We start from the raw sequence: 20,486 nt of genomic DNA, 5'->3' as shown, positions 1-20,486 counted from the left end.
GGATAAAATAAACTTAAATTGGAAGAAAAGCAAAGCACAGCACAGCACAAACAAAAACAAACAAACAAAGGGAGTCTCCGAACAGCCCGGGCTGCAGCTAAGGGACACAGACAAGGGACTACGCCTTATCAGTCCCTTAGGCCGGTGGCCCCGCCTGTCTGCTTCCTCCTGGCTGCTCTAGCCTCACTGGCCCCGCCCCCCTTCCTCTCCGCTGCTCCTGGCCCTCTGTTCCCCTGCCCAGCTCCTACCTTGCCTTCGCCAGTCCCTTGGCCACTCAGCACTCTCCCAGCCTGTGCCTCTGCTGCTCTGCAGAAAGAAAATTACACTGTCCCTCTGACTTTATACACCACTTTCCTACTCTGCCATACCCAGGAGCATTGTTAGAGAACTGTTGTATTGGTACGAGAGTAAATTGGGCAGTGATGATCAATGACTTTCAAGGATAAATGTAACAAATTTAAAGGCTTTTTGGTATATTAGTTTTTAGACTCGTCAAAGCTCCTTTGGTACTTGGATAATTCTCTGGTTCATAACCTGTTCTGCTATGTCTGACACAATATCAAAACTAATTTCAGGAGTAAAGAAAATGGGCAACTGTTGGAACGAGCAGAGCTGAGCAAGGAGCAATGCAGTCAGGCAAGTATGTAGATGTTTGTGGGACATGCTGCTGGTAAGTAGTCTAGGGAGAAAGGATGGGTCCCATGAAAGAATGCAGTGCAGCTAAATGAAGGGGATTCATCATTTTAGAGCTTGGATAGATACTCAGATCATCACAGAAAATGTTAGTTGCATTGATGAACAGGGAAGGATTTGTACCTCCCCTTAATTTTCTTCCTTTTCCTCTTTTAGTACCTGGAGTTGTTAGAACTAGAGAGATAATTTAGCATGCTTTTGATGCTTTTACCAGTATATTGTGCATTCCCTTTTGATCATCCTCTCCGCCTGGCTGCTAATTGCTCTGTTTTTTTCCCCTGCAGATTACATCTTTGCTGGAGCTGGTGTGCTCCTGCTGTGGGCAGGTTCCCAAGGCATTGGCTCTGTACTACGATGAACTTGCGAGCTTGATTCAGAGAGGGAATCTGGATTTGCAGATCCTGGTAGGGTGCAGAGCTATTTGTTCATATCAATTTAGCTTTTAATAGTGCATAATCATAGCAGGGATGGTGTAAGTTTAGGTGTTGCCATCCTTGACTATTTAATTTTCAGACTTAAAAACAGTTCTACTTTCAACATGGCATTTGGAAAATTGTTTCTGTTATCCTCTTGGGTTTTTGTTTTTGTTTTTGGGACATTTGTGCTCAGAATTATAATGCAATGCTATACCTGTTGTAAATTCTTTGGATTGGGTCTTAATTCCAGGCAAGCTGGGTATATGATTTAAGCGCATCAGCTGCATAAAAGAGGATCTACCTTCAGTTTTGTTGGATTTTTAACATATAGCTTTTCTTGCTGGACAAATGAACTTACTAGTAAATTATCTAATTAAAGTTCTTCAAAAAGAGAGTGCCTCTGAATAATTTTTCTTTGTCCCTCTACAACATAATGCTTTACCATAAGTTCTGTGGAAACTGCTGTTTGTTTTCTCCTTCTTTAGAAATGGATTGGGAACAGTATGGAGAAGGACTTTGAAAGAGATTTTGTGATAGATCTTCTCCATAGAAATGACAGGTATTTCAGAAAAGCATGCTGTCTTCAGTCAAAATTATTACATTTGTTATTACTGTGTTGTGCTTGAGTTGTTATTTGATTCCTCTGCAGTGTTTTCCTGTTTCCAGTGAAGGCCCTGTACAGCTTGGAAGATGACGAAAGTGAGGGGACAATTGCTATTAACTTGTTGCCAATGCTGTCCCAGAGTTACCTGAGCAAGAATGTGGATGATACAGCAGTTAAAAGAAAGGAGAAAAGGTCAGTGGTGCTTTGTTCTTATTGAGATGAACAGAAAATCTGCTAAGCTGTGATAGAATGAAGCTTCCAATGCAAAAACCTTGTGACTGACATGGAATCAGGGCCATCCAGAGCCTAACACAATTCAGTACAAGTAATAATCCTTTCAGTGTCTGCACAGGTTTCTCTCCCTCTCTCACCAGGCTGGTGTCTCCTGTGTGCTTGTCACCATCCTTCCGGCTGCTTAGGATCTGTGTATCAGAACTGAACAATGGGAGCATGGAGGATATTGATGCCCTGTTAGGTATGGGGTCTGTCTGTCTGGTCTCTTTAAAAGATGTTTCAACTGGAACGCTGGAGCAGTAGATCAGGAATGTGAGCAGGATAGTCATTCTTGAACCAATTGGCTGGTTCTTAAGTTATACCACCCAGTCTCCTGTAACAGACTGAAATCTCCTGGGGACATTTATATCTCAGGCAATATGACCTCAGTTCTGATTCTTTGGGATGGAGAGGTACATATAGAATAGAGGAGATAGATTTTAGAGGTGGGGTATATATGTTTGTCTGCCCATGTTGAACATGCATGAATACTTAAGCCCAACCCTAATACTTAAGAACACTTTTCTTTTACCATATTCTGCTATAGGATGTCCTTTATATCTAACCAACTTGGAAGTGGGAGGAAAGTTAGACTCTTTGTCAAAGCAGGAGCGTGAATTCCTTTGTACACTTTTATTTCATGCACTTAATTGGTTCCGGGAGGTAAGTAGTGTTAGTAACAATGAATTTCTCATCATGTTGCCGTTTCCCATCCACTAAGTACTTGGCTAATAGGTCAGTTACATGTTCACACAACACACTAACCCAGCCTTGCAAGAAGCCACAGTAGGTTGTTTGTTCTGCAAACAACCCACATTGTGCCCAAGAGATGATCAAGCTCACTGTGGGATTCTCACCTCATCCCCTCACCTGTCCTGCAAGTATTCCAGGGGACACCACAACAGGACCTAGGAATTCATCTTGTTGTAGTTTTTCCCCGCTTTATCTTTGTCATTTCTCCTGAGATTGCAAAATTTGGCTTGACATATGCTGGCATCCTCTTCAAAATGCCCAAGTGATACCTTAAAAAAGCTGTCTGGAAACATTTGGTTAGGAAACATTTTTAAAAATTATTTCTTGGCACATAATGTGTGCCATTTTTTTACAAACATAGCCACACTTGTGCAACTGCACAGGAGCACAGTTTTATGAGTGTGGAAATTGGGATTCTTAGCAGGGCAGTGTTGAGGGAGTGTGTCCCAACCTCAGAAAGCAGCAGACACTGTCCAAAAGTTGCTTCAAATATGGCTTCTCTGTTTGCATTCTCTTGACAGTGGTCAAAAGGTAGCTGTGAAAGGAAAGAAAAGGTGCAAGTGTTATTTGTTCATAAAAATGTGTGGTGCATCTTTTTTCCCTTTCCCTGACAGTTTTTCTTGAGACTTTGAGACTCTATCTGCTTGGAAAATTGTGAAAGTCCATCTTACCACCTTTCTGGGGAAGAGAACTTTTGTCAGTTAGCTAACTGTCAAAATTCTGGGTCCCCTTTAAAAGGGAATTTTGACAGCAGTGGGTGGTTTTTGTCTAGGACAGTGATGGCGAAACTTTTAGAGACCGAGTGCCCAAACTGCAACTCAAAACCCACTTATTTATCGCAAAGTGCCAACACTGCAATAAAACCTGAAAACTGAGGTTTTAGTTTAGAAAAAAAACTCACAGCCAGTCCAAGCAAATATATATACAGTATATCCTTGGCAGTGCACTGACCAGCCATGAGAAAGCTCGGACGAATCGTGGCTAATGAGTTGTGGCTCGTGATGCCATTGCCTGGCACCACTACTCCTTTCCGAGTATACGCATGGCCCCTGCGTGCACTGCTATCCAATGCTCTGCTGCTGGGGTGATGCTGGGGTGACTTGGCTCACGTGCCAACAGAGAGGGCTATGCGTGCCCACTGTGGCACGGGTGCCATAGGTTTGCCACCCCTGGTCTAGGACATGTAAACCACATATATAATGGCAATAGCAACAAGGTGTTTCTTCCATTCTTGCTAAGCTACTCTGTAGCCAACTCCCAGCACCCACAATAGGGTTTGGGTGACATGACAATCCATTGAGAGTACAGTGGTCCATGAGATGTCAGGGTGGTTTGTTGCCCTCAAACAAGCCATTCTGCAGGAATTAGTTTGGGTTTGCATAACACAATGACCTGTTGTGGGTATCAGTCCATGGTGCACTTTGTGTCATACAAACCCCGTCCAGATGTCTATCTGTGATATAGAAAGTACCATCTCCTCTAAAGCACAATGAAATTCTTTCTCATAAGGGGGAATTCCAGGATGCCTAAAAGCAGCACATTTTCCTGCAAAAGAGATTATTCGCTTTTTTCCACAGAGGAGCTGAAGCAGGTGGCCTGTATGTGTATAAAATTTTTTGCCATCCTACACTCCTTTCCCAACACATGTAACAATGTTTGAATAAGTAACATATATAACATGGAAAAAGTAGCATACCAAAGGAAATATTAATTTTATTTGTGTGTGAATGTTTTTTGGGAGTGGGGAGATTGTTTTTGCCTTCTAGTAGTTGACAACAATGTTTTGAGCATTCTTGAAGCTTCCGTTCCAGTGTAACTGGGGCAGAACACTATCCCATGTGGCAGCATTATGCAACAATTTAGAAAAATGCACCTGCATCATTAAGGCTGCAGGTTCTGAAGCTGGAGGACAGAATTTGCATTGATGCAGGTCAGCAGCTAATTTTCAACAGCAGCCATGTTTAGGACTGAGCAAAAGCATGTAGTAATAGTATACTGAGAAAACTCAACAGTCTGCTCTGGAAGTTTACGAAAAATTCCAACAGATTTGTAGATAGGACTTAACAGCCATTCTGATTTAGCAGAGGTTGCAAAAGTAGCAGAAGGCCCTGTTTAGGTCTTACTAAATGTAATTTGCTGCTCAAGGTTGTGAATGCTTTCTGCCGAGAAAAAGAACCTGAGATAAAAGGAAGAGTTTTGGTTCGGTTACAGAACATTACAGAGTTACAGGCTCTACTGGAAAAATGCCTAGGAGGTAAGCATGCACAAAATATGCAGGTATAAATGGGGTTGTGGGGAAAGATTACATCCACTATCTGCAAGAAGTTTCTTTAATCGGGAGACAACAGAGTCTAGATGCCTTACTCCTGTGCTACTGGGGCAGCTCTTGTTACTCATGTTACTCATCTCTGTTATGCTGCAGTGCTCCTAAATGGTTGCCTTGGCAGAAACTGCAGCTCTTCAGTTCAGCCGAAACCATATGATGCAGGTTAGCGGTTTATAGGTCCAGACTGCATTTCTCATGCTAATGGAGGAACAGCACAAATTGGCCTACCTTGCGCCTGACCTGCAGGCTGTCCATCACTACATTCCTGCCTCAGATCATTTGGTCTTCAATTGCTTAGAGACATGATAGACCTATACAAAATTTGCATGATAGGGAGAAGTTGGTTAGGGAGACATTTTTCTTTTTCTTTCATAATATTAGGACCTGGAGTCATCCCATGCAGTTAATTGGTGAAGATTCAGGACTGATAAAAGGAAGTATTTCTGTTAGCTCAAAATTAATCTATTGAGTTCACTACCACAATGTGTGGCGATAACCAAAATAATTTAGGGAATTATTATTACAGTATATTTATACCCATCTTGTTCCCTCTTGCAAGGAACCCAGGCAGCTTCCATAGTTGTGCTCTACTCATTTTTTTCCCAATTTTATTTATTTTCACAAAGTACATTAGAAAAGAAGAAAGGAAATATATAGGGGAAAGATGCCACGGGTTGTTCCACAAATATAGCATGTTATTTCAGTATCACTCCTTGAAACCAATAAAATAACGTACATGCTATGAAACACTGTGCACTACATCTAATTAAAATTATATTGTACCTGCTCTGCATGCTCCATCCCGAATGAAAAGATCTTACAACTCATTGTGAACTATCAATCCATCTGTAGCTAGATTGTAAAACAGGCATGCCGAGCACAAAGAGTATGCAGATCTCACAAGTAATTTAGGAAAGGAGGTTGAAGGGTAGGCAACACTCTCTGATACCAGTGATATCCCCACTAAATGATAATCAACTTGGTCAAAAACCTCCATATATCAACAGACGCCTCCTTTGCCTAGGGAAGAGGATTCTCTTGCATTAGTCTGAGAACTGCTGTGAATCACTATGGAGATGGGTTCTGACTTGAGCTTCAATAAAAAGCATCAGATTTCTACACAGATGCCCTGTTGCAGTTCCAGTTGTGTGAAGAACTTGTTTTCATGAACAGTTCTGGTGGAATGAGTTTCTAATGGAGAATAGCCAGAAGCGTAGTATTGCTGTGGTGTGTGGAGGACCAGGCAGTTTGAGATTCTATGGAGATCAGAGACCTTACAGCTCTAATGAAAAAATGGGAGGAGATAAGTAGGGCTTGTTAGATTGTTTTCCAAAAGACATACTTTTAGCTGTTGTGCCAGTTTCCTTAGGTCTTCCTCACATTTTACAACTTTTTTATATGGAAAGTAAATGTAGGAGTTAGCATGTTAAATATGTATATGCCAAAGTGTGTGATCCTGCCCGTGTCTAGCATGTTGCAAGCGGATGTGCTACAGAGCTGTGGCTTACTCTGACTTGCTGCACTGCATCATTATTACACATGATCTACATGAAAGCTACATTAATTCCCACATGGAACTGCAATTTGTGTATGCATTTAGTGATATATGGGACTCGCTTTATTCTAATCAATTGAATTGCTTGCACTTTGGTTTTACAGCAAGTCCTGGGTATGTTCCTTCTCCTGCTAATTTTGATTTTGACACCTTGGAAGGAGTACCTATTATCAGTAATGGTGCCACCAAAAAGAAGAACAAAGGTAACAGTTTGTTAAATGTTGTTCTTACAGCAAAGTCAGTGTAGAGGCACTGAAGTCAGTGGACCTAAGCTAGCCTAAATACAAATCAACACGTGAAGCTATTGAGTCAGATCATTGATCCACCTAACCTGGTGCTACATGTTCTGACAGGCAGTGTCTTTCTCAGGCAGAGGACTTTTAATTGGGTATATCAGAAATTAAACTCCTTGCAACTGATCTCTTTTTGTTGTGTTAAACAACAGAAGTTTCTTGCACATCACTTATATCACTATATATTTCCTATGTTCCTTTCCTCTCAGGTTCCTGTGAATGCAGCTCTTCTAATTTTTCATGTCACTTTCCACTAAATAAGAACAATGATTTTCCAAAATGAAATGACATTGTTTTGAAGGAAGGGAGAGTTGTCTTTTTTTTTTCTTTCAACAACACCTGTAAAGGAGGTTAGGCTGAGAAGCAGGCTCAGGGTAAACTGGTGTGTTTCATAGCTGATGGGGATTTAAAGCTACATTTCCCTGGTTGACCCCTTTATCCCTGTTGGCATTCTAGCTCTTAAGTATAATAATTATTGTATAATTTTAATGGCCAGACAAGTTAATTGTATTTAAAGTATTTGTAGACTGTGTTTTCACATTTGAAGGGCTTACCATAAGGCAAATAAAACAGTGTATGCGTAAGAACTACAGTATAAAACTATGAACAAAATGCAGTGTCCTTCAGTAAAAACCTAAAGCTGGGTGAAAAAGATGTGTCTTATAGTCACTTCTAATGTAAAAAAAGATAAATTGCAAACTTCTAATTACAATAAACTTATAATCCTTTATTGAGAAGAGAGATTGGAACACATTTCATACCGTCAGTTCATATTCAGTATTATTATTATTATTATTATTATTATTATTATTATTATTATTATAATAACATTTCTATGCCGTATAGCTATTTTGCTGTATTTTACAGAAACTTTAGGACAAAAGATGTATCCCTCTACTCATGCACTATACACTGTAAAGTTGTCTTAGTATCTACTTGTGAAACACACTCTTCTTTTTAGGACAAAAGCCACAAAAATCTGATAGCAGCAAAAATAGCTCTTCAGGCAATTCTCAGCTGGATGAGAACACAGAAGTAAATCAGTCTGAAGCAGACACCTGTCAACCAGAAAAGGTACTGTCTATCCTATGTTCTTTAGAGAAGTTTGAGGCATTGAACCCTGGGGCCTGGTTCAATGAAGGAACCCTGCTTTAGATTTCAGGAAGAAGCAAACCACTTGTTGCACTGGGTTTTTTTAAAGAAATTTTATTAAAATTTTAAACTAATACTACAAACATCAATTATCACACGCATCAGACTTACTGGGTCAACCCCCTACTACATATTTTTTAACATTCTATGAACATACTCAGATCTGTTTATAATAACTTGAAAACATCTTTAGATCAAAACCAAGTCCCGTTTCTCCAGCCAATGAAAAAAAAGTAATTCCAAATTTGATAGAAGTCACTATCTTCCTTCTCCTTCATCAGTAAAATCAATCCCTTCACTTCTTACAAGGTCCTGTTTCTCTTGACCACTGTTAAGGGGAAGCATCTCCAAGTTGAGTAAAAATGCAATATCTTCTTTCTTCTTCCATGATAAGTTCAATCTAAACATTTCTAGACAATTCAAAATCTTTTCATTTTCTAATGGTAGACAGATAACTTCCTCACTACCACAGTTACAAATAGCATTAAAAACATTCATTTAACATCTCTAAAGGCATCTTAGCTACTCTGTTTGGTGATAACTAATACCTATAATATCTTTTAAACAAATTTCCTTTAAGCTAAATTACTAATGTTTTATCTAGCTTAAACATCATTTAGTCAAATACAATTAATTCCATACAAAAGCCCAACTGTTTACATTCTTTAACATACCTCAATTATATCCATCCCTTATATCACCAGCAACAGTAGCTTAATCTTCCCATATCACATATAAACCTGCCAACCCATTTAAGTCGTTGCTTTATAAGATGATAAGTTCTCTTATTTTCAGTTACAAATAGAGACAGCCATTTAGCATCTTTAAAGATGTCTTAGCTAATCTATTTGGTAGCAACTAATACCTATAATACCTTTTAAACAAGATTTCATTAAGCTAAATTGCTAATGTTTCACCAGCCATACTAGCTTAGCCTTTCTATATCACATGTGAACATACCAACCTATTTAAATCATCCCTTTTTGAAATAAAAAGAAAAAATTCTCTACAGTTACAAATAGCATCAAAAACATCCATTTATTATCTCTAAAGGCATCTTAGCTACTCTGTTTGGTGATAATTAATACCTATAATATCTTTTAAACAGGTTTTCAAGATAATAAATTCTCTTATTTTCAGTTACAAATAAAGTCAGAAACATCCATTTAACATCTTCAAAGACATCTTAACTAATCTATTTGGTGGCAACTGATACCTATAATACCTTTTAAACAGGATTTCATTAAGCTAAGTTGCTAATGTTTCACCAGCAATAATAACTTAGCCTTTCTATGTCACATATGAACATACCAACCTATATGAATTATCCCTTTTTGAAGTAAAAAGAAAAATTCTCTTATTTTTTCTTTACACCTCTGCCATATCTATTTTTTCTTTTTCTTTACACCTCTACTGAACCTTTCTTCTTTCTTTATATTAAAACATTGTAGTGCCTATGTGTCTTCAATTGTAGCCACATAAGCATAGCTTCTCTTAAATGGTTAACTATCTTCTGCTTCTCCAACATGACGAGCAAATCCCGTGGAAGCTTGCTTATTGGGTTCACTGATTGTGTTAATTTTTCCATTTCGAATTTTCCATCTGTTTATTGCTTATTTACAAGCCAATCCCATGCTAGCTTGCTTATTGTCTTTCCTGTTTCAGATTTTCCTTCTGCTTGTTGGGTATTTTGTATATTGTGCTCAAGTACAAATCGCTTGCCCAAAGCCTTAGTAATGGAAATGTCTAATTTGTCAAAGCGACCTTTTTGTTCAATTAAAAAACAATCAAGTTGTTTGATTAAAATAGTCTCCTGCTGTATTAATATCGCCTGTTGGGATAATTGCAAAGCTGTTAAAGAAGTCTGTATTGCCACGAGTGTCTTCTGTAATTCTTCCATACTAATAGCAATTAACTCAAGAACAAAGGCTTGGCAAATGTCCAGATATTTTGGCAGAGGTCCCAGGAGCAAAAATTAAAACGGCCACTTCTAGAAGCAAATTATGTCCTTCTATCAGTTCTTGGCAATAGTCCAACATACACGAAAAATCCTTCAGTTCGACAGTAATTATTTATTTTAATTCTTCGGCCCAAAAAATCATCACAGTAGAAAGAAAAACACCACTCAGTATTTAAGTTTCTGGCAGATAACCAGTTAATTTTGGCAAAAATCCATCATACAAGAAAGATCCTTCTATCATTTGATTCCACAGTAATTATTATTTTGATTCTTCGCCCTTGGAGAGTAAAAAAGAAAAGTCTTTTCCTTACTTACAAAGAGCTCTGTCTCTCTCTTCTCATTTAATTCACCGCTTTTAAACTCTGTGGGGGGGGGGGAATTCCTTTCCTCCTTCATCCAAAGGGCTTTTTCTTTTTCCTTTGTATCAATTAGCAACGAATACAGCTTTTTCCACAGGTTGTTGTTGTTGTTGTTACTCTTGAAGTCGTGTCCGACCCATTGCGACCCCATGGACAACACTCCTCCAGGCCTTCCTGTCCTCCATCATCTCCCAGAGTCCACCTAAGCTCACACCAGCTGCCTCAGTGACTCCATCTGGCCACCTCATCCTCTGCCGTCCCCGTCTTCTTTTGCCATCTATTGTTCCCAGCATTAGACTCTTCTCCAGGGAGTCCTTCCTTCTCATTAGGTGGCCAAAGTATTTGAGTTTCATCTTCAGTATCTGGCCTTCTAAAGAGCAGTCAGGGTTGATCTCCTCTAGGACTGACCGGTTTGATCGCCTTGCGGTACAAGGTACTTGCAGGAGTTTCCTCCAGCACTACAATTCAAAGGCTTCAATCCTTTTGTGCTCAGCCTTCCTTATGGTCCAACTTTCATAGCCATACATTGCAACTGGGAAAAGCATAGCCTTGACTTTATTTATTTATTTATTTATTTATTAAAACATTTTTATGCCGCCCCATTCGCCGAAGCCTCGGGGCGGCTTACAACAAAAAATTAAAATAACATTTTAAAATATATACTATAAAATACAAATATATAATATAAAACATACACTATAAAACAAGCCGCCCTGGCCAAATAAAATTCAATAATATTAACATTTAAAATATGCACTTTTGTTGGCAGGGTGATGTCTCTGCTTTTTAGTATGCTGTCTAGATTTGCCATAGCTTTCCTCCCCAGGAGCAAGCGTCTTTTAATTTCTTGGCTGCAGTCCCCATCTGCGGTGATCTTGGAGCCCAGGAAAATAAAATCTGTCACTACCTCCATTTCTTCCCCATCTATTTGCCAGGAAGTGATAGGATCGGATGCCATGACCTTAGTTTTCTTAATGTTGAGTTTCAAGCCAACTTTTGCACTCTCCTCTTTCACCCGCATCAAGAGGCTCTTTAGTTCCTCTTCACTTTCTGCCATGAGAGTGGTATCATCTGCATATCTGAGGTTGTTGATATTTCTTCCAGCAATCTTAATTCCAACTGGTGATTCATCTAGCCTGGCCTTTCTCATGATGTGCTCTGCATATAAGTTAAATAGGCAGGGCGACAGTATACAGCCTTGCCGAACTCCTTTCTCAATTTTGAACCAATCAGTGGTTCCATGTCCAGTTCTCACTGTTGCTTCTTGACCCGCATATAGGTTTCTCAAGAGACAAATAAGATGGTCTGGTACTCCCATCTCTTTAAGAATTTGCCACAATTTGTTGTGATCCACACAATCAAAGGCTTTAGCATAGTCAATGAAGCAGAAGTAGATGCTTTTCTGGAACTCCCTAGCTTTCTCCATGATCCAGCGTATGTTGGCAATTTGATCTCTAGTTCCTCTCCCTCTTCAAAATCCTGCCTGTACTTCTGGTAGTTCTCGGTCCACATACTGCTGGAGCCTAGCTTGTAGGATTTTGAGCATCACTTTGCTAGCATGTGAAATGAGTGCAATGGTGCGGTAGTGTGAACATTCTTTGGCATTGCCCTTCTTTGGGATCAGAATGTAAACTGACCTTTTCCAATCCTGTGGCCACTGTTTAGTTTTCCAAGTTTGCTCGCTTATTGAGTGTAGCACTTTCACTGCATTGTCTTTTAGGATTTTGAATAGCTCAGCTGGAATACTGTCGCCTCCACTAGCTTTGTTGTTGCTCAGGCTTCCTAAGGCCCACTTGACTTCACGTTCCAGGATGTCTGGCTCGAGGTCAGTGACCACCCCATTGTGGTTATCAGGGACCTTAAACTCTTTCTTGTATAGTTCTTCTGTGTAATCTTGCCATCTCTTCTTAATCTCTTCTGCCTCTGTTAGGTCCCTGCCATTTTGGTCCTTTATCATGCCCATCTTTGCATGAAACGTTCCCTTCATATCTCCAATTTTCTTGAAGAGATCTCTGGTCCTCCCTTTTCTATTGTTTTCTTCTATTTCTTTGCACTTTCATTTAAGAAGGCATTCTTATCTCTTCTAGCTATTCTCTGGAATTCTGCATTCAATTGTTTGTATCTTTCTCTTTCTCCCTTGCCTTTCGCTTCCATTCTTTTCTCAGCTATTTGTAAAGCTTCCCCAGACAGCCATTTTGCTTTCTTGCATTTCTTTTTCTTTGGGATGGTTTTATTTTCTGCCTCTTGTACAATGTTGTGAGCCTCCGTCCATAGTTCTTCAGGCACTCTGTCTATCAGATCTAATTCCTTAAATCTATTTGTCACCTCTACTGTATATTCATCAGGGATATGATTCAGGTCATACCTGAGTGGCCTAGTGCTTTTCCCTATTTTCTTCAACTTAAGCCTAAATTTTGCAACCAGAAGCTCATGATCTGAGCCACAGTCAGTTCCTGGTCTAGTTTTTACTGACTGTATAGAGCTTCTCCATCTTTGGCTGCAGAGCACATAGTCAATCTGATTTCTGTGTTGACCGTCTGGTGATGTCCATGTGTAGAGTTGTCTCCTGGGTTGTTGGAAAAGAGTGTTTGCTATGACCATCGTATTCTCTTGACAAAATTCTACCAGCCTGTTCCCTGCTTCATTTTGTACTCCAAGGCCAAACATGCCTGTTATTCCGGTTATCTTTTGGCTTCCTACTTTAGCATTCTAATCCCCCAGGATGATAAGGACATCATTTTTTGGAGTTAATTCTAGAAGGTGTTGTAGGCCTTCATAGAACTGGTCAACTTCAGTCTCTTCGGCATCAGTGGTTGGGGCATAGACTTGGACTATTGTGATGTTGAATGGTTTGCCTTGGATTCGAACAGAGATCATTCTGTCATTTTGGAGATTGTATCCCAGTACTGCTTTTTCTACTCTTTTATTGACTGAAGGCTACTCCATTTCTTCTGAGGGATTCTTGCCCGCAGTAATATACCTGATGGTCATCTGAATTAAATTCACCCATTCCTGTCCATTTTAGTTCACTGATTCCTAAGATGTCGATGTTCAGTCTTGTCATCTCTTGTTTGACCACATCCAGCTGGTCTTGATTCATGGATCTTACAGTCCAGGTTCCTATGGAGTATAGATCTTTGCAGCATCGGACTCTTCTTTCAGCACCAGATACATCAGCAACTGAGTGTCCTTTCGGCTTTGACCCAGTCGCTTCATTCTTTCTGGCACTACTAGTACTAGCCCTCTGCTCTTCCCCAGTAGCGTATTGGACACCTTCCAACCTGAGGGGCTCATCTTCCGGCGTCATATCTTTTTGCCTTTTGGTACTGTCCATGGGGTTTTCATGGCAAAGATAGTGGAGTGGGTTGCCATTTCTTTCTCCAGTGGATCATGTTTTGTCAGAGCTCTCTGCTATGACCTGTCCATCTTGGGTGACCCTGCACGGCATAGCTCATAGCTTCCTTGAGCTACGCAAGCCCCTTCGCCACGACAAGGCAGTGATCCATGAAGGAGTTTCCACGGGTAGCATTGCAAAAAAGAAGAAATAAAAATGTTTCCCAATAAAGCCGACGTATTTATAGCTAAATACTAATCTAAAGGCGGTATGTCAAGGACTTGTGGGGGGGGGGCTAAATTCCCCCCTGTGTTTGTTGTATTGGTATTAAATGCCTTACTGACTGCAAATACATTGATAAGATATGGGTACAGATTATCAGTAAACTCTGTGGCAGCTTACACTCACATCCCTTTAGGTCACAGAGCTTTCTGGTATGATGGATGTCACCCCTGGGGTGCTGAGTTGCATGGGCAACTCTGTACACTCCAGGTTCTAGGCAGAAAGCCAATTCTATCCAGTTATGTTATGGATTTTATAGAGGCTTCTCTGCCTTCTCTGTAAGGTGCTCAAAACTGTCTAAGGGAAGAAGGGAGGGAAGAGATTACTCTGCTGTCCTAGATCATCCTTATCTAAGGGATCTGGTATATGGTGAGGAATGCATAGAGCCTGGCACCTGTTTATATATTGAGGCTCTTAACAGACTGCAGGGCTTCTTGACAAAATACAGGGCTGGAAACTAATCTAATACTGTTAATTTCAAGAACTGTACTGGACACTGCAAGCAGTTCATCTTGACTTCTCATTAGAATGTCTTCAAGTCAATCCCAGTACATTTGGAGTGCTGCAGGTCTTGTTCTAGATGTTTGAGCTCTGTGCTGCTCTTACATGATTTACTTTTATGAAAATCCAATCAGCGAGAAGCATATGCCAATACAAAAACCAGCACTGTTGAATGGCATCCTTATTGATACGTTAACTGATCAGAATGGTTCTATTAGACATTGTAAACTCTCTTATAATATCAAGAGAATTATTAACGCCATAAAGTCACTTATTCTAATATGCTCTTTTACATGATATTGAGAAAGTGTTTGATAGGCTTGAATGGAAAACCTATTCTCAATCTGGTAACATTCAGATGCATGATTTAGGAACTAGGTACAGATGATATAGTATAAGACAAGAGCTCAGGTTTTAGTAAATAGCTTTCTGGCACTCTTGAATTATATGTAGGGCAACCATATGGGTGGTTTGCTTTCTTTGCTGTAGTTTACCCTTGCAATTTTCCATTATTGCAATAAGAGAGAATATGGAAATTCACAGAGTATGGTCTGAATCCTTATTAAATAAGCTTGTATGCTAATAGCCTTATCTTAATATTGTCTCATCTGTGTGAGTCATATAAGAATTTAAATCTTTATTGAATGTATGCAGGCATACCTTGGAGATATTGTGGGTTCAGTGCAGACCATTGCAATAAGTTGAATATAGCAATAACTCAGGTTGCATATAGTTACAATTATATTGTTGGATGCCTGTCTGGCAGGTCTAGCTTTTGGGCTATCTCAGTATTCAACATGCCTTCCTCACTAAGCTTAATCATTTCTAGCTTCCTATCATTTGAATACTTAGGGGCCATTGTAGGGCTATTACAGTAATTGGCCTAATTTGCATACATATTATTGTGCCTCAGGGAATAGGGAGGCCCAAGGAGAGGGAGAGAAACAAAGGAACCACTGTCAGTGGATCAGTCAAAACACCCCAAAACAATTGCAAAGATCAAAGATAACAGATAATCAGTATACATTACAACAATGAAAACATTGGAAATACAGTACAGATCTGCAAGAATTACATTCCCAAAATGTGAGACAGAGACACAACATTTCCCTGTTGGAAAAATAGTGCTGATAGATGTCCATGCTCGACATAGAGTCGTGTCCAGGAAGCACAAAAACTGCGAAGCACAAAAAATGAGGTATACCTGTATAGGCAAGGTTCAGATTATGAGGTTAAATTGGAAATGAAGACATGGAATTTAGAATGCGCTCCCCAGAGAGGTCTGCCTGGCGCCGTCATTATTTGTTTTTTGGCACCAGGCTAAGACCTTTTTATTTAAAATTTATTTTAATTGTTAATTTATTGGTATTTATAGGATTTTAAATCTTTTAAGCCGAGATGCACCGGGTTTTAATATTTTTGTTGTATAATTGTTATATTTGTATATTTTGTTTTTGTTGTGAGCCGCCCCGAGGCTTTGTTGCGATGGGGGAAGCATAAAAATGTTTTAGATAGATAGATAGATAGATAGATAGATACTGATACCAAAAATTAGGTTACCCTTGCTGAAAATCTGAAGCCAGTTGTCCATGGGAACAACAAATCCCATGAAACCATTTGGGTTTTTTTCCCATGAAGTCCATTTTATTCGAACAACAGCACTCATTAGTAAAGAATTATTACCACATGAAGTGCAGTTACTGCCATATCTATTTAGCAGTGCTTCTACAATGTCCAAAGAAAATCTGCAGAAAGTTCTGTCTGCATATACAGCCCATGCCATTCCAACCACACATGGTATTACTTTTGCATTTGACTGGCAGGACTGAACTGCAGTTAATGTCAAATGCCACTTTTATAATCTCTCTTTGTGCAGGGGCAACCCTATGTTCTTTTATTAACTATGTTCTTGTTTTCTTTTTCAGGACTCCCCAGAAAAAGAAGCAGGAGTCCCTTCCATACAGCTACAGAGTTACAGTGCATATTTCCGTGAATTAGACTTTGAGGTTTTTAGCATCCTTCACAGTGGGCTGCTGACCAAGCATATTCTGGACACAGAGATGCACACAAAGGCAAGCAGATGTGAAGAACCATGTGGAGATGGTGAAGAATTTGTTTCCTTTTAATGCATAGCTAATAGGGTTAACAGTTGGAGAATTCAGCAATAACAGGAGGCTAATCTCTGATGTGGAAGGAATTCCTTAAGCTAATGCTCATCAGTAGGAATGTATTTACATAATTACCCATTGAGTGTCAACTCTGTAGTGTCCCTTTAAAAAGGGGGGGGGGGGCACAAGACCAAACACTGTTACTAAGAATTTCTATTAGCCTGTATGGACCTGGCCCTTAGACAAAGTTACAAACTTAGAAATCCTTCCAAGTGTGTTGATAGGGACATGGGGGTGGGGGTTGCAGATGCATGTCCCTGGTTAGAAGGGTCAGTTCCTGAGAGGAGGGGTTGTGTCATTGGAGTGATGGATCAGGCCTGCCTCTCTAAGCTGGCTTTGGAGACCTGGCTGATGCTCCAGGTGAAGGTTCTGACATCTGCCTCCTCTTCTGTTGAGCTGATAGATTCAGCCACTTTGTCTGATACAATGCCTAGGCTGATGCTCTAGGCAGGGGTCCTGGCAGGTTCATTCATCACTGCTTTGCTCACCACTTCTCCATTCCACTCACATAACAAGAGTGTACTCTCACTGAAGGCCGGGATGGCAACTCACCTTGCTTTTCAACATAGAAGTTGAACAAGTGACTTTACCCCCATCTTTAAGCCCAAGCTGAAGAACCAGTAGTAAGAGCTGTGGAAAGGCCACACCAACAATAAGTTTCCACATTCGAAACCAGTACTTAAATTGCAGCCATTCCGTTTTAAGAACTGAAGGAAGGGAACTGCCTTGACTCAAAGGATTGGGCATAGCGTATCTATAGAGTGGGGAGGTCCAATGCATGTGCATATCATTCAGGGTTCCCCTCACTGTTAAACATACCTTCCTGGTATGTCCACAATTTTTAAGAGTATCATTTTTGTGCACCCATTTCCCTGTTTCAAACTTACCCTCAATTCTCGATTTGATCTACATGCTTTATGCAGGGTCCTTAGCACTGTTGGCTGGCAGGTCTATTTGGAAGACTGTTTGGCTTCTTCTGCATTTACAGTCAGTAAATGCTCACTGCTATGCCATGAATTTCAGCATATCTGATACCACCCTCATTTTAGTCAACTGGTCCTACTGGTAATAATACGCAAGAGCGGTCCCATTCCATTCCACTGTCCCTGGGACAAGCACTTTAGTCACTATGTTTAAATGTCTGAAGATCCTATAATACTGCATTTTATGTAGATTAGTATCTGACTTTTTGTTTTTTTGCTTTTAAAATATTAGACCCGTGAAATAGTGCAGATGGGGCCAGCTGAGCTCCTATTTCTTTTGGAAGATCTGTGCCGTAAGTTGGAACATAAATTGATGCCAGCCACTGCAAAGAGAGCACCTCCTTTCAAGGTATGTACAAAAGAAGGAACAAGGCATTCTGTTTCTAAGTACCAAGTTGCCGAGCTTGTAGAAAGAAGCAGGAGACTCCAGTGGTACTCAGATCTGATAAGGACTTTCAAGCCTGTAGCAAGCTTGGATCCATGGGGCAGTGTTAAGATGAAAAGTACAGGATGTCTCCAAGTAAAGCATCTTAGTCCTTTTCTATGACGTACAACTTCATAACCTTTATCCTCTGTGGTTCTGATTTCTCTAACTTACAGAATGTTTATAAGTTGTTTGTGGCTCAGCTATCTTTGAAAAAAACACAAATGTCTTCAGTAAATTGGGGGAGCCTGATGGCGTCTGAATTGCCTGGATATTCATTGATTTGAATAAATGGGAGCTTTCTCCCATCTCATTCTGCAGATATTGGAACATATTCAGGACATTGAATAATTGTGAATAAAAGCAACTTAAAGTGAATGAGATATGGATAATGAGGACACTACTAGATACTCTTTCCAGTACAGCAAATTTGTAGAACCATTTTTGGTAGGAAGATTGGAGTCCATAGCATTGTTTTGGTGTTCTGGGAATGTGATATTTCTAATTGCCCCACACTACTGGATGGATGACTAGTTATAGATCCAGTTTGCACATTCTGATGGCAATTCTTGGGTTCTTTGAGCTATGCATGCACCATTTTTGCTTTTCTTTAACAACCAGGAACACTCCCATTCCTGGTTTATTTCATGATCTTTTTGAAAAGATCTCATAAGCATGTGTTGATGTGTGTGAGAGCAACAATTCTGTCTCTTACATTTGTCCATTAATCCCAGTTCGATTACCACTTCAAGGCCAAGTGATGAATTCAAGTACATCAAGGAGGATCTTTTTATTCCCATCATCTCTGGTTTTGACATTCAGCTCAAAGTTATATGAATAACAAGCCTGAAACAGTTCAGTGAATATGTAATGCCAAACTCATGCCCTTCCTCTTCTGTGTATCTCCTTCTCTTGTGCATTCTGATTTCCTCCACAGCTTTCCTAGGCTGAACCAAGCATAGTTTACCAACACATCTGAATTGGAACTAGAAGTTCTGGAAGGTAATTGGAGCACACAAGAAAAGGGGGCAGCCCAAATTACACTTTTCCAAGTTGGTGCTGTTCAGAAAGCAACCCTTTGATGTGCTTGGCTTCCCATTGGCATCAGCCCTATAGTGTATCCAGTCTACGTCTTAAACATTTTTTATGTTTGCTAAGCATCCACTGTTGAAATGCCTTTTGCCTATGTTAAAGTGTGACTGCAGCATAAAAATAACTTTGAATTATTCAGCAATTTGAAAAAAACACCCTTGGATTTCCTGCAGGCAAAAGGAAACAGAAATGTTGGATTCTCACATCTTTGCCAAAGATCATCTCAAGAAGTTGTTCAGTGTGCTGTTGACCTCTTAAAGCCACTGTGCAATCACATGGAAAATATGCACAACTACTTCCAGGTTAGAAAACATAGTATTTATCTACATCAGCATGCAATATTCTTTTTATAAATCTTGGGTGTTCGTTTTCATAGGCTGTGCTATAGCGCATAGCAGCTGTTACTTAATCACTTGTTCTTTGCTTAAGGCACTGACTGCAGAGAACGATGGTGTGGTGGATGGGCTAGGGGTCAACATTCAGGAACACCAGCTAATGTCATCCTGTTACCAGCGGTTATTACAAGTCTTCCACCTTCTGTTTGTTTGGTGAGTGTGTGGAGTTACGGGTGAGGGCAAAGCAACACTCTCATAATCAGTGCTTATTTTGTAAAAAAAAATAAAAATGGTGCCGGAACTCACATCTTGTTAATCTTTTATTTAGGGTTTTTTTTAGGGTAATCTTTTATTAGCAGGACCGGTGATTGAGAAGTTATTAGTAATTTTTTTTCATTTTTAAATTTGGGGTCACACTTTTACACTGAAAATTAAAAAAAGATTTTCAATTCAACTTTTTTAAAATAAAGAAATTATTTACCTTTTACACGTAGCCAGTCACTCTACACACACCAACACTGTGTAATGAAACAATGGTCACTGCCCACAGTAAGCACTCAGCGCGAGACCACACGACCAGTCACAAGCCGAGCAGCGCCATTGCAACCAGCGTGGATACACAAGCAGCCTGCATGCACTATTTTAATGATTTTGCCACTGACTTGCTACGCTCGACAGGGCGATTCAAAATCATGTGGAAAAATCCATCGAAAAATGGTGCCGGAACGCTGTTCCGGTGCGTTCTATGACAAAAAAAAAAGGCCCTGCTTATAATTTAAATGTTTATTTTTTTCCTTCTTGCAAACTATCCCCAGGGCATGAGTTCAGCATTAGGCTGCTGTGGTAGGTGTTTGTGACAGAACTGCATTTCATGCACCTTCTGTTCTTAAGGCCCCAAAATTTCTGCATCAGTGGGCACATTTGAAAGAGTACTGTGGGTGCACACACAAAATAGCTGCCATGGGAGGGGTTGCTTATTCACA

At 39.9% G+C, this 20,486-nt stretch overlaps 1 protein-coding gene across 1 annotated transcript in view; it reads left to right on the top strand.

The window, feature by feature from the left end:
* Nucleotides 1-20,486, top strand: part of FANCD2 (FA complementation group D2) — a 65,773-nt gene that overhangs the window by 27,858 nt on the left and 17,429 nt on the right. Inside the window, exons 20-32 of the mRNA XM_044451315.1 lie at nt 576-636; nt 978-1,097; nt 1,595-1,668; nt 1,759-1,905; nt 2,088-2,188; nt 2,534-2,649; nt 4,885-4,993; nt 6,725-6,823; nt 7,875-7,987; nt 16,427-16,573; nt 17,885-18,001; nt 19,342-19,470; nt 19,598-19,716. Of these exons, the coding sequence (XP_044307250.1) occupies nt 576-636; nt 978-1,097; nt 1,595-1,668; nt 1,759-1,905; nt 2,088-2,188; nt 2,534-2,649; nt 4,885-4,993; nt 6,725-6,823; nt 7,875-7,987; nt 16,427-16,573; nt 17,885-18,001; nt 19,342-19,470; nt 19,598-19,716 (1,452 nt within the window). The remainder of the gene's footprint in view (nt 1-575; nt 637-977; nt 1,098-1,594; nt 1,669-1,758; nt 1,906-2,087; nt 2,189-2,533; nt 2,650-4,884; nt 4,994-6,724; nt 6,824-7,874; nt 7,988-16,426; nt 16,574-17,884; nt 18,002-19,341; nt 19,471-19,597; nt 19,717-20,486) is intronic.

The sequence above is a fragment of the Varanus komodoensis genome, unplaced genomic scaffold, assembly GCF_004798865.1.
Source record: "Varanus komodoensis strain SLA01 unplaced genomic scaffold, ASM479886v1 scaffold6_2, whole genome shotgun sequence".
NCBI lineage: Eukaryota > Metazoa > Chordata > Lepidosauria > Squamata > Varanidae > Varanus > Varanus komodoensis.
This window is presented reverse-complemented; position numbering and strand designations above follow the sequence as displayed.